The sequence below is a fragment of the Lagenorhynchus albirostris genome, chromosome 9 (assembly GCF_949774975.1).
Source record: "Lagenorhynchus albirostris chromosome 9, mLagAlb1.1, whole genome shotgun sequence".
NCBI classification, from domain to species: domain Eukaryota; kingdom Metazoa; phylum Chordata; class Mammalia; order Artiodactyla; family Delphinidae; genus Lagenorhynchus; species Lagenorhynchus albirostris.
In genome coordinates, this window is record NC_083103.1 from 27,405,420 (window position 1) to 27,419,095 (window position 13,676).

Sequence of the window (13,676 nt, forward strand, 5' to 3'; positions counted from 1 at the left end):
TGTTAATTATCTGTTACCATAAATTCTGCACTTTGAGAAAAAAGGGAATGTTTTGAAATATTTCCTCCAACATGTAAGTGGAGCTTCATTTTCTGTGGACAGAAGAGGGGAAAAACGATCAGCCCTTTTGGGAATGGGTTTCAGGGAAATCAAATGCTCTGGTTTTTCAGACCGGATGGGTTAGATCCTGCTAATGCAGCCAGGATTCGCAGCAGAAGAACCTTTGCAATTCAGGAATGATCTATATTTGTGAGAGGTACCCCCTTCTGAGGGAAAAAAAAATTTACCTTTACATAAGGAGTTGTGCTTTTATCGCAGTCTCTTTGTGCCATAATTGTGTGTGTGTGTGTTTGCTCGAGAGCCTGTTCCCTGCAGTTTCTCACTTTCAAAGGTTATTAAGACAAAGCAGTCCAAAGTGAAAGGTAGCTTCTGCTTACCTGCCTTTGTGAGGCATTTATTTTGTCAAGTATAGAATTAAAATGAGCTTTCTGGCCATTAGTGGATTTTAGTCATGCCCCCGCCCTCTGCAGGGAAGGTTGTGTCACCTTATAAACAAACAGCACTGTTTTGTGAGGTGCTGTATCATGAGCTAGGGAGCCACCGCTGGACTTACTGTCTTAACAAAGGGGTCAACAGAAGAACAGGAGACAGGAAGAATGCGTGCATGCATTTTGGAGGGAAGAGTTTGGGAGTGAAGTGGTTATTGCTAAACAGAAATCGAGGCACATTTAAAGACATAAAAACTGAAATCGTTTGAAAAGTTCTAAAAGAAAGTATATCCAGAATCCAGGCTGTCTCTCCACCCCGGGACCCCTTACATGTGTTCGCTTATAGTCTCTGTTGCTAGCATCTCATCTTTACCATGGGGATCATAACAATATATGCTTCCATAAGTAATGGTGAAGGTTATATTAGATGATGCTTAGTATTGAGTAAAGCACTTAGCGCAGTATCCCAACGCTCAATGCATGGAAGCTACTGTTACTAATATTGTTTACCCACAACATCAATGCTTGAATTTCAGCAGAGTTTTAATGGCGGCATATAGACCATCATCACCATAACTTTTTTTGGTTGCCATTAAGTTTGGTGTGTCTGTTTTCTTCTCGTTGAGGAGCTTTTGTTTTTGTTTTCCTCTCACTGTTAAAGTTTTTAGGGTTGTGCTGCCTCCCAAGGCATCCCCACACTGGCAGGGAGGGATTGAGTCTCTGTTAACCTGCTGATAGTCAGGGGCGCAGACTTAATAGACACCCATCGCAGCTCCTGCCTGCTGCTTGGGACAATGTAGCTCTCAGAGATGTGCCTTTTCCTGGAGTTGAGGAACTTGCCTGGGTCTGCTGCCTTTGGTTTCTGCAGAGCCAGAAAATGTTCTTCCCAGGCTTAGGAGGAAGGAATCCTGACCTGAACGGTGTTGCCCCTGAAATAAAACATCCTTTCTACGTATTCCACTTCTGTTATCCTTTTCTCTCCTCTCTCAGTGTTTTTCAAAGGGAGTACGGTAGGTGTGTGTGCATTATTTTAGAGCACAGATAACAGTCAGATTTTAGGATTAACAAATGAGTGTTAACCTAGTGTCTCAGATTCAGGAACAGTTTGCGTATGAGAACGAGAGACTGGATGGAGGAGAATGGAGGTTGAAAAAACGCACCCTCACGCTGCTCTGGGGGAGGCTGGGGAAAGGATTTAACACTTTGGATTCGTTAGAGGCCATTAAAACTCTGATGGGATTGGATTACCTGACTGCACATCTGAAACATGAAACTCTTGCCCAAGCCGTGCAATCGAGTTAAGCTCAAAATTCAAGGCCTTCCCCCTAAGACTGGCCTCTGGGTAAGCCTCACTGTGGATGGCAAAATGATTTCCTTTGAGAGGAGCAAGACTGCAGTGAGGTTTTTATGGCCAATTGAGCCTGTATATTGGTGCCAGCCAGACAGTTGGCAGCACTTAGTGCCAAGTTCAGTGATCTGTCCACCGGTTTTTCCCAAGGTCTTCAATTCCGTCTGGATTCAGGGCTGACATTGAAGAGAAGTACATTGTAAATCCAACTTCCTAGGCATGCCTCCTGAATTTTTTATTTTTCCAAGTGGAGAGGTACTGAGAGGTGCCGGGAGAGCAACAGGCTGCTCCCCTGCCGTCAACTTTGAGGCTTGGAATGATGTCCTCCTCCCTAAATACACTTTCTTTCCTCTCTTCCACCTTCGTCACTGCTTCAGGGGAGCCCCTACCCCTTTCTCTGGATTACGTGAACCCTTTGTGTGTATGGACCCAGAGCACCTACAAGTAATGCTTTCCCTTGGTCGCACTTTTTATAAATGTGTTTTCTGAATGTTTGTGAAATGTCTGTCTTCCACTAGGCTTTAAGCTCTCCGGAGGCAGCATCTCTCTCTTTTTTTTTTTTTTTTGCAGTACGCGGGCCTCTTACTCTTGTGGCCTCTCCCGTTGCGGAGCACAGGCTCCGGACGCGCAGGCTCAGTGGCCATGGCTCACGGGACCAGCCGCTCCGCGGCATGTGGGAATCTTCTCGGACCGGGGCACGAACCCGCGTCCCCTGCATCGGCAGGCGGACTCTCAATCACTGCACCACCAGGGAAGCCCGGCAGCAACTCTTTATTTTTTGTTGCCCATTTGTATCCACAGCCCATATCATAGTGCTATCACATTCTAGATACTCTCCAAATACTTGTTGAATGAATGAATGACAGTTGAGTTTTCAGGGATTCCATGTTCTCTTACTATGTGCTTTGCTTTGCCAAGAAGTGTGTGCCCCCTTGGAATCATTCATTCATTTTGAGGGCATGTATTTAGACTTGATGGTATACTTGGCTTTAAAAAGGGTAACTTATGAGTCTCCCGTGTTTTTTTCAGGATGGAGCTGGATGAAGCTCAGAGTGAGTATTTCTGATACTCCTACACTAATGCTATAATCTATCCTGCCTTCGGTTGACTCTTACTTTGACAGTAGTAGACTCTCATTTCTAACACAGGAAAAATGTCCAAGTTTCACTTTCATCTTGACCCTAAAGATTTGGGTTTCCTATCTTGTTCTCTACCTTAAAAACTGAGGTATTAGAAAGTATGTTGTCTTAACTCCTTGTAAAGTGCTTACTTATTTATCCTATTTGGCATCAACTATTATTGGCTAGAAGCGTGAAATTAATTAGGAAATATTTCAGCCTGATTACCAGGAGCCTGTCAGCTGTCCCTAATATGTCGAGTTTACCTGAAATGAAGACCATGAAAACGGGTCATCTCTTATCACGGGAATCACACATTTTGCATAAAGCGAACCAATTTTATTCTGTATCCTTATGTTTTTAACAACTTTACTTTTTTTTGTAGTAAACTCTTCTAGTTCTTATCATACGACTATTTTCACAGAAACCTGTGATTTGGGTTTACTACAGATAACACCACTATAACAACATTGGTGTTATACGGTGATTGAAAGCCTTCTGAAACTTTTGTTTTAAAGGTGAAACAAATGAAATTTAAAGGAAGTATGCAATGGATTTCTAATTACTGGTGACTAAGCTATAAACTTCTTGAAAAGTAAATGACAAAAAAATGCTGCTGAAGAGTGCCAAGCTTAAGGAAGAATTTTACAAGGGGCAGAGCATAAAAGAGGGCAGAGAATAAGAGAGATTTGCATGGCAAGCGCTTTGGGGCAGGAAGTTGTTAATTTAAGTGATGGGCTTTAGGTTTTCTCCCTGACTGTCCCCTTACTGTGTCTACTAAGAAAGGTGTTGTATAATTAGGCTTTCTGGAGATCCCCTTTGGCTGAGGACCTAATTGAGTTTCAGGACTAGAGGGCTGAGCTGGATGGAGTTGGGGGAGCTTTTGGCCCTGCTGGTCCAAACCCATGGATGGACCTGCCTCTTTGATAAGTACCTGTAGTGACTGGCAGTGACATTGTTTGGGGAAAGTATGGTTTAGTAATTGAATAGTCGGTGCTCCTTAGTATATGAAAATCTCTCTCTAACATAGGGAAGACACCAAAATCCACATGTGCAATTTAAATGAGCTTGTATTCTGCATTATAAATATGCACCGGATGCCAAGTAGAAAACCGGAACACTCTCTCAGGATGCTGTTAGGGCCAAGCGGAATCTCATTAGGGACGGCTTCAAAGATCAGTTCCTCGTGTCCATAAAAACAAGTGTAAATTATCTGGTGCGCGCCTGCTGTTAGCAGTTGCTGTGTTGCATTATGCATGATGCCAGACTGCACAGAGGAGCCACAAACCGCTTGGAGCTCCAAAATAGATGTGGGGATTCCTCCACCCATACATAGATATTTTTTTGGTGCTGAGTCCTACATTTTGGAAATTTATTGGTGTGTTTCAGTTAATGGAGGGTGCTACATATAACCTGCTCGTACATTTTTGATGAATTGGAGTCAGTTTGGAGAGGCGTGATAAGGCTCTGAATTGTTTATATGAATGACCAATCTACTCAGATTTATGTATTTTGTTCACATCTGGAGTCAGATTATGGGCATAGCACAGTGCCTGGTACAATAAATAGTTATTGAGGAAGAAGTGAATAAATGGATGTCTTCTTGGGTCTAGCAGTCAGAATAATGTGGAAATGCAAACCACCCAGTCCTTGTCTAGTAGGGATGTTTTGCTTACTTAGAGAGACAATCAAATGTGTCTGAATTAAATACATTTGATAAAATAACCGTGTGTGCATTGTTGGTAATAGAAGGATCAAGGTGTGTTTTTGCATACCTGTGTGCTGTGCTCACTGTGAGGGAAACATGTAAAGACTTTTACATATGCACAGTTGGCAACCCAGAGAGCTTAAATGACCAGAGTAAGGTCACACAGGACACCTGACTTACAGTACATTGTGTGTGTCTTTATGACCCTTAGTGAGCAGAAGGTGCTTAAGCAACTTACAGTTTGGGGAAGACAATAAATCCTAACCGGGGCCCACTGAAAAAAAATGCATAACGTGAAAGTTGTGAGTTAAGTTTTATTTGGGGCAACTGAGGACTATAGCCTGGGAGACAGCTTCTTAGATAGCTCTGAGAAACTGCTCCAAAGAGGTAGCGGGGAAGGTCAGTATATTATATATATATATGATTTTAGTGAAGCACCAGTTCTGGCAGAGACTGGCTGCTAGTCACGAGGAGCATATGTCTCCGTTAATGATTTTAGTACTTTTCTAGATATGAGGAGATGCAAGAATTTGCGCTCATAAAAATCTTCTCCTGAAAATATCTAACTATCTGAAGTCCTGTTCTGTCAGTTTCCCCCAGATCACAGAGGTGCCTCATTCCTGGTCTCCATCCCGAACTCCTTTCAGGGAGTGTTGAAGGTCAGTGGCTGTGGTGGATAGTGACTTAATCCTTGTAGAGGCAGATGGCAAGTGCTAGTTTTTAGCTGGCAGTGAGTAGGAGAAGCGGGGGAGAATTTCTTTAAGAACACATCTGAAATAAGCCTTTTACGAGTAATCTGACTTCATTCTATTAAATTGCTTTCCAATTTTATTTCCTAATTTTCCACTGTAGACATAGCCCAGGTTAGTCAAAGCGTCTTCATGTCTAATTCTTTTCCCACACATGAAAGAAGGAAAGCTCCCTGTAGGAGGCACCCCGTTATGGAAAACTGTTTAAATGAAACAGGAGCAGCTATTTTCTGCCATGGAGGATCACACTTTGCTTTCATTTCATAATATCTCCTCCTTTTCTTACCACCCATGTGTCCCTTGGTTCCTCTAAAACCTGGCAGCGTTTTTCTGTACCTCAGAGTCCAGAAACCACTGACATTTCCTACTCGGAGACGACGCATACTGGACAGCACTTGCATCTTTGCTGGGATGTGGGAACTGAGAAGTGTGGAGCCATGTGCCGTGGACTTGGACAGTGGCACACATTCCAGACAAGTGAAATGGTTTCTGGCCCACTGCTTGTGCTGTGTGGGAATGAGCAAACCTATATGCTTCTAGGTCTTTTGGAGACATGAAGATAGAAGGTTAGATGCTTCAACACAGTACCTTTTACACAGTTCAATTTGAGTACAGTTTTGAGACCTGACCGTGGTTGAATATCAAGGGTTACTTCAAAGTCACCTGCATTTTTGAGAATTTCTCAAAGGTTGCTATTTGGAAATAATCTCTCTGACCAAAAAAAGTGGTGTTACTGCATAGAAAATTGCTTCTGCGAGCCGTAATCGGTGTTGGCATCACTTGGGAGACCATCGAAGTGTGTCTTCTTCACTAAGATTGAGAAACCCCATAGCCACGAGTCACTCTGCAAGTAGCATTTCCAGCCACGTGCACTTGGAAAAAAGCTCTGTGGTAGGTATGAGGTACCCTATTAAACTTCTTTATGTTAAAACTGCAGCTGGGCCCAAGTTGGCTTTGGCGACGGTCCTCTCTGCCTAGGGTGCCGCAGATCTAGCTATCAGCCAGCCTCTCACCAAATACCTCGGATGCTGGTGCAGTGGCCTGCAGCTGGGCCTTGGCTCAGTTGCTGGTGGTGAGCCAGCAGTACCTGTTAGATCTTTAAAAACGGAGCAGCACAGACAAGTAGAAAAATTCTTCCAGCTCTGTTGCTTTTCTGGGAAGTTCAGAGAGGGCATTTAGCAGCGACTTTTGCATTCAGTTCTAACTATTGAACTTCGTAATAGGAAAATTATCTAATAAAAGCTCTAGTTTTGGGTGGTGACTAAAATGAGTAGTTCTGGAATGCTCAAGACCCCCACTTAACTGCACAGAGAAGCTCATAAAATATGCATGGTGAGGAGTCCAGCTAGTGAATATATTAGTTGTAGCAGTCTACACCTCCCTGTAGAAATTATACATCTCCATTGTTTATATACGAATGTGTGTATGTATCTGCACACATACCCACAGATAAATGAAGGTTTAAAATTAAACATAGATGAAATTGTTTTCTGAACACTGCTTATGGCTATCTAAAAAACAAATAAAACATTGGACATTGTTTGCATGTGGGTTGCACACCTCAGCTAACGATTACTAACACGGTTGACCTTGTTTTCTATTGAGGGCACCGAGAAGCTACGTTATTAAGCGTATTGGGTCAACCCGGAGTTCACAGTTAACATCATTTTTCTTTCTGTGGAGATGAAAAGGTCTTCAGCCAGATTGTTTTCTTTTGGTTCCACACCAGGTGGGGGGTAGCATGATTTTTGCATGACTATGGCTCTGCTCTATAAATGAGCAGATTCAGTCTTTTGTTTTAAATGTAATCAGCAAGATTGCATTTGCATTGCTTGTGAGTGAATCGCATAAGTGAAATTACACTGCCTGCATCTCATTTGGTATCATAAAATGTTACGGGATGCAGGCTGTTTTTCTCCAACTAAAGTGTCTTCAGTTGGTATTAGGGTGCTTGCTTTCATTTTCCTTTGTGACCAAATTTATTGCATTCTGCAGAGCTAGGGCTCATATTTTCACTTAGGTTAGTTGCTGGAGAAATACTCATTCATGTTCCCTAGAATAAGCTAAAATATTGGTTCAGTAGCGGGTAAATGGAGTTTTAAGACTATCTCATGTCGTGTAGCAAGTGATTGGTAATCACTTGCTGTAGTTTGAGACAAACTTCTGCTTACTAAGAGTAAATAAATGCTAGTCACTGTTGGTTGGAAGTATAATGCAATCTAAAGCTTTTCAGGCAGTTAATGTAAACCACAAGATGGTTTACATAAAACAAAAACAAAAACTTCAGTTAGTCACTTTTTTTTAATGACCAGTATAAAATACATATCTTAATTGGCTCTTAGGACATTCTTAAGGCAGATGACTTAACAGTCATTTTGAGATTCTGTTAGACCTGCGCGGTCTCCTAGGAGTTTCAACTCGCCCAGGAAACAACAAGAGTCGGAAGTCGATGCAAAACGCAAGAGGTTTATTGAAGGCCGGTGCACCGGGGTTCCTTGGTCCTCACGCAGGAGGTCGAAGAAGGAACCCTTTTGGGCGCGAATATGTCAGTTTTATAGGTTCCCACTTCCCCGTATGTAAATTATAGATTTGGTTGTGTTCTCCTGCTGATTGGTCCCGGCTTAGGCTCGGACCAGAGAGGGAACTTGTCCCCAGCTGCCTGATTGGTCTTTGACAGACACCTTTTTTACATTTTGTTATCTCCCTCCTTCTCGGAAGGGGGCCGGACATCCTGGAAATTCACCCATTGTCTAAGAAGCCCCTATTGTCTGGAGAGTTCTTAATCATTAGCTGGAACAATGTCTCTCGAGTCCCACATTCCCCCCTTTTTCTTGTGACTATTGATTCCAATCATGGAATCTCAACCTTCTGTTCGTAAACTTTGGTACTGTTGTCTTAACATTAGAACTTGTATAGTACTGATACATTCTCTAATAAATGCTATCAAGCGATTTAGAACACATGGTCCAAAAGTTAAAATCAACAATAAAACAATAAGAGGTCCCAACAGAGTAGAGATTAAGGTAGTAAACCAGGGGGACTTATCAAACCATGATTGAAACCATCCTTTTTCGTTTTCTCTCTCCCTTTGCCTTTTATCTAAGCGTTCCCTTAGTTTATCCATGGTTTTGGTAATGGTTCCTGAATGATCAATATAAAAGCAACATTCTTCTTTTAGAGCGGCGCATAATCCCCCTTCTTTAAGAAACAGCAAATCTAGGCCTCTTCTATTCTGCAACACCATTTCTGAAAGTGAGGTGAGTGATTCCTTTAGTTGAGTTATGGAACTTTCTAATGCTCGAAGGTCGATGTCTACAGCCTGTCTTAAACTTGCATAATACTGGGGTTGTTGTATGAGGGCTGTGGTTCCTGTTCCTATCCCGGCAGATATTCCTAGTCCTAGAAGGACAGCCAATGTGAGGGTTACAGGTTCTCTCTTCCTTCTTGTTTTTCCCTCGTATTCATCTAAGAAGGACGAATCTGAATGATAGATAAGTCTAGGAACTAATTGCACTAGCACACAAAAATCAGCTGAATTGTTGAGAACCTCTAGAGAGACACAAGGGGTGAGCCCCGTGTTACATGCCCATCATCCATCTTGGGGAGGTACAAGATATCCCGAGCCTGAAGGGAGGCTGAAATCATGACAAAGGTGTCGATGGGACTGGGGAGGTGTTCCTATACAAGTACCATTTCCAGAAACCGAAGACAGAGTTAATTTACTGTTCCCTTTCTGTTTCCATCGACAATGGTCCGGGGAGCTGACATTAGTATAATTAGAACTATATCCTATAGCATCATAATAAGGGGGAGGGGCAGCATAACAGAGCCAACATGATTTTGTAGCCTCCGGGTTTGTAGCATTAAGGACCGTAAAGGCTGCCTGCACCAAAGAAAGCATCCTATCCTGAGGAGTCCTAGGCTTAACTGTGGGTTCTTTGGATCCAGAGGTTTCATTAGTCTCATTCTTTGTTGACGTAGTTGAAGGGGCCGGGGGAAGCAAAGGGGGGCCAAGTACGGGATTTGGGCCTATTGATATAGGAGCAGGAGTCTCAATCTTTAGCTTAAGGGTCATTAATATTCCTAAATCATATCCCCTCATGTAAAATCTAACGCCCCAAGAATGACCATTTATCCATTTTTCATCTCTTTTTCCGGGATTACTAAAGGAAATTTTAAGGGGATGACACCATCCTGAACATTTACTCCGGTGTCCGGTATCCTCATTATGAGAATAATTAGCCGTTACAGTAATAAAATCCCAAGTTGAGGTGGGTTTCCAATTAGTATCCCCGGTAGTTTCACATCCCCAGCTTTTGCAATAAAAGTTTTCAGTTCCACCACATTTATAATTCAGAGATCAAGGGCGGTGGAACCCGGGGCATACGTAGAAAGTGAGGATACCAAGCATCATTCTTTTGCCTGCATTTTTGCAACCCGGCCCAAACCAGTTTCCGAAACTTTGGAAGGGGCATGAGAATCTTCTGTATCCCAATAAGGTGCTCCTATAGCCAATTTACAAACATCAGGAAAAAGATCTGGCCACCAGGTCCAGGGGGGTGCAGTATGACTAATGGACCAGGTTACATCTCCAGTCTGAGAAATTACCTGCCAAGTTAAACGTTGGGGGAGGTGAGGGCTAAAATCACTTACAGTCAATAAAGGCAGTAAAACCAAAATTATAAGTCCTAGGTTCGTAGAAGCTTGAGTTTGAGCGGGTTGTCGGTTCTTTGGGCCTGCCATCCTGATGATGCCGCCGCTGGTGCAGCTTTCACGTGTGAAGCATGGATCCAGGCAGCGATGCCGTCCACTTTTATGGCCGTTGGGGTGGTTAGGAGGACGGTGTATGATCCTTTCCATCGAGGTTCCAACGTCTGGGTTCAATGCCGACGGACGTATACGGAGTCCCCGACTTGGAAAGGATGAGTTTCTCCCGGTGTTCCCGGTTGGTAGGCCTCGGAGAGTTGGGACCATATCTCCTTTTGGACCAGTTGGAGTCCCAATAGCCTAGCATACAAGTCAGTGTTATTTTGACAGTCTGGTTTTATTTCTTCTCTTAAGGTGAGAAGGGGAGGTGGGGCCCCGTATAGCACCTCAAAAGGAGTAAGATGGTACCGGGAAGGTGTATTCCTAACCCGGAACAGTGCTAAAGGAAGGAGCACCGTCCAATCTGTACCGCCAGTCTCCAAGGACAATTTGGTTAGGGTCTCTTTTAGAGTTCTATTCATTCTTTCTACCTGACCTGAACTCTGGGGTCTATATGCACAATGTAATTTCCAATCAGTCCCCAAATATCTGGCCACATCCTGACTTACCTGGGCGACGAAGGCTGGACCATTATCAGACCCTATTACCTTTGGTGCTCCAAATCGAGGAAAAATTTCTTCTAAAATCTTCTTGGCTACTACAGCAGCTGTTTCTTTCTTTGTTGGGAAAGCCTCTATCCATCCTGAAAAAGTGTCTACAAAAACTAAAAGGTATTTATTACCGTACCTTCCAGGACGCACTTCGGTAAAGTCCACTTCCCAGTAAGTTCCTGGGCGGTCCCCCCTGAGTCTCTTTCCAGTTTCAAGTTTCCCTTTGTGAGCATTTACCTGTTGACATGGGACGCATTCCTGCACAATTTGTTCAGCTAATTTTGTCATTCCAGGGGTTTCGTACCCGGCTTTTTGTAACAAGGCTACCATCTTTTTAGTCCCCAAATGTGTCCATCTGTGCATCTGTTGTAACATGGATTCTGCTTGCTGAGGGGACAAAGTTTCTTTTGTTGTGGCCGGGATGATTTCTTCATCGCGGCCTGGTTTTTCAGGAACTTTATCTGACAGTCCTAAAATGACTTCTCCCGATGCTATTTTTCAGGCCACTTGGTCAGCCATATTATTTCCCCTAATTATTGGGGTATTTCCTTTTTGATGTCCAGGGCAGTGGATGATACTGACTTTAGTAGGAAGCATGAGTGCAGTCAACAAAGCCACGATTTCGTCTTTGTTTTTAATTTCTTTGCCACCTGAAGTTAGTAGCCCTCTCTGTTGGTAAATGGCACCATGGATATGAGCGGTAGCAAACGCATATCTACTGTCTGTGTAGATGTTTACTTTTTTATTCTCTGCCATCTCTAATGCCCTCGTCAGGGCAATTAATTCAGCTCGTTGGGCTGAGGTCCCTTGTGGTAGCGCCGCTGCCCATATGACTTGTTTTCCGTCTACCATGGCTGCCCCAGTTCGACGCTTACCTTCCTCCAGGAAACTGCTCCCATCCGTGAACCAGGTGAAATCAGCATCAGGGAGGGGCAGGTCCATCAGATCTGGCCTACTGCCGTGTGCTGCGGCCAGTACTTCCTGACAATCATGTATGATGGTGGAGCCTTCCAAGTCAGGATCAGGTAGCAAGGTGGCTGGATTGAGTCCTGTGGCTGGAGCAAACTTGATGAGATCTGAGTTTAGCAACAGGGTTTGGTAATGGGTCATCCTGGCATTAGTTAGCCACCTATCCGGTGGTTGACGGACTACATTTTCCAGGGCATGAGGAGCTGTTATCGTTAGATTTTGTCCTAAAGTTAGTTTGTCAGCATCTTTGACTAGAACGGCTACTGCAGCGATTATCTTTAAACAGGTGGGCCATCCTGATGCCACAGGGACCAATTTTTTTGACAAATAAGCAACTGGGCGATTCCAGGGACCCAATTTCTGAGTCAATACTCCTTTTGCAATGCCCTTATTTTCGGCCACATATAAATGAAAAGGTTTGGTTACATCTGGCAGTCCTAGGGCTGGAGCTGAAAGTAAAGCTCGTTTGATTTGGTCAAAAGCCCGTTGTTCCTTATCGCCCCAAACGAAAGGAGTGCTGTTTTTGGTTAGGGGGTACAATGGGGATGCCAGCTCAGCAAACCCTGGAATCCATAGTCTACAGAATCCGGCCGTCCCCAAAAATTCTCTAACCTGCCTGGCGTTTTTGGGAGCCGGAATTTGGGCCACCGTATCCTTTCTGCTCTCCGTGAGCCATCTTTGCCCCCCTTTTAATAGATACCCCAGGTAACTGACCTGTTGTTGGCATATTTGTGCTTTCTTGGCTGAGGCTCTATATCCCAGGGTTCCAAGTTCCGTTAACAGTTTTTCAGTACCCTTGATACAATCTTCTTGGGTCTCAGCAGCTAATAAAATATCATCAACGTATTGGAGTAATGTTACCTGGGGATTTGATTCTCTATATAATGCCAAATCCTGATGGAGGGCTTCATCAAAGATGGTCGGGGAGTTCTTAAATCCCTGAGGTAGCCGTGTCCATGTCAGCTGACCAGACATTCCCGATGTTGGATCTTTCCATTCGAAGGCAAAGTAGGGTTGGCTCAGGGGAGAGAGTCTTAAACAGAAAAAAGCATCTTTAAGGTCCAAAACAGTATACCACGTATGTTGAGGTGGAAGAGTGCTCAGGAGGTTGTAAGGGTTTGGAACTGTGGGGTGGAGGTCTGCCACCCATTTGTTTACCTCTCGTAGATCCTGCACCGGCCGATAATCATTTGTTCCTGGTTTCTTTACCGGCAGGAGAGGGGTGTTCCATGCTGATTGACATCTTATTAAGATGCCCAAGTCTAGTAGCCTCTGTATATGGGGACGGATACCGTCTTTGGCTTCTCTACTCATGGGGTATTGACGGACCGTTATTGGGGTGGCAGTTGCCTTGAGTTCCACTAGCACCGGGGGCCGATTTTTGGCCATCCCCATTCCGGCAGTTTCTGCCCAGGCTTGAGGGAACCGAATTACCCAATCTGTAACATTAACTCGTGAGGATGAAGGCTGCTCGTATAATTTATATTCATCTTCTAATTTCATAGTCAATATTTGAAGTAACCTTCCTTTATTATCAGTTATGGTGGGACCTTCTGGCTGAAAGTGGATTTGAGCCCCTACTTTGGAGAGTAAATCTCTTCCCAGCAAAGGATAGGGGCATTCCGGAATAATCAAAAATGAATGGGTTACTCGTCCAATCCCAAGATCTACTGTCCTTCGTGTGGTCCATGAATATTGTTTATTCCCAGTGGCTCCTTGTACCCATCACCTTTTAGCTGAGATAGGACCTTTTGAGTGGAGAAGGACGGAGTGCTGGGCTCCGGTATCTACCAAAAATTGAACAGGTTCCCCCTCCACTTTGAGTTACCCGGGGCTCGGGGAGAGGGTTCGAGCCCTGACTTTCCTAGTCTTCTTCTTCCAATGTTAAGATTTTGTTTCTGGTTGGCCTTCCTCCACTCTTTTTCTTAGGGCATTCTCT

General features: G+C 43.9%; 2 protein-coding genes across 3 annotated transcripts in view; one reads left to right on the forward strand and one right to left on the reverse strand.

Annotated features, from left to right (window-relative positions):
- Positions 1–13,676, forward strand: part of MPPED2 (metallophosphoesterase domain containing 2) — a 181,777-nt gene that overhangs the window by 15,788 nt on the left and 152,313 nt on the right. The window contains exon 2 of one of the 2 annotated variants that reach the window (XM_060157738.1): positions 2,866–2,888. The exons of the other annotated variant lie outside the window; for it this stretch is intronic. The gene's annotated coding sequence lies outside the window, so the exon portion shown is untranslated. The remainder of the gene's footprint in view (positions 1–2,865; positions 2,889–13,676) is intronic. 2 annotated transcript variants of the gene reach the window in all.
- On the reverse strand, positions 10,100–13,507 carry LOC132525892 (uncharacterized; the record flags this gene model as incomplete). The annotated part of the gene is given in 3 exon segments (XM_060159464.1): positions 10,100–10,285; positions 10,547–11,155; positions 12,452–13,507. Coding segments are annotated over 3 exon segments (1,851 nt in total), but the record flags the coding sequence as incomplete, so codon positions are not given.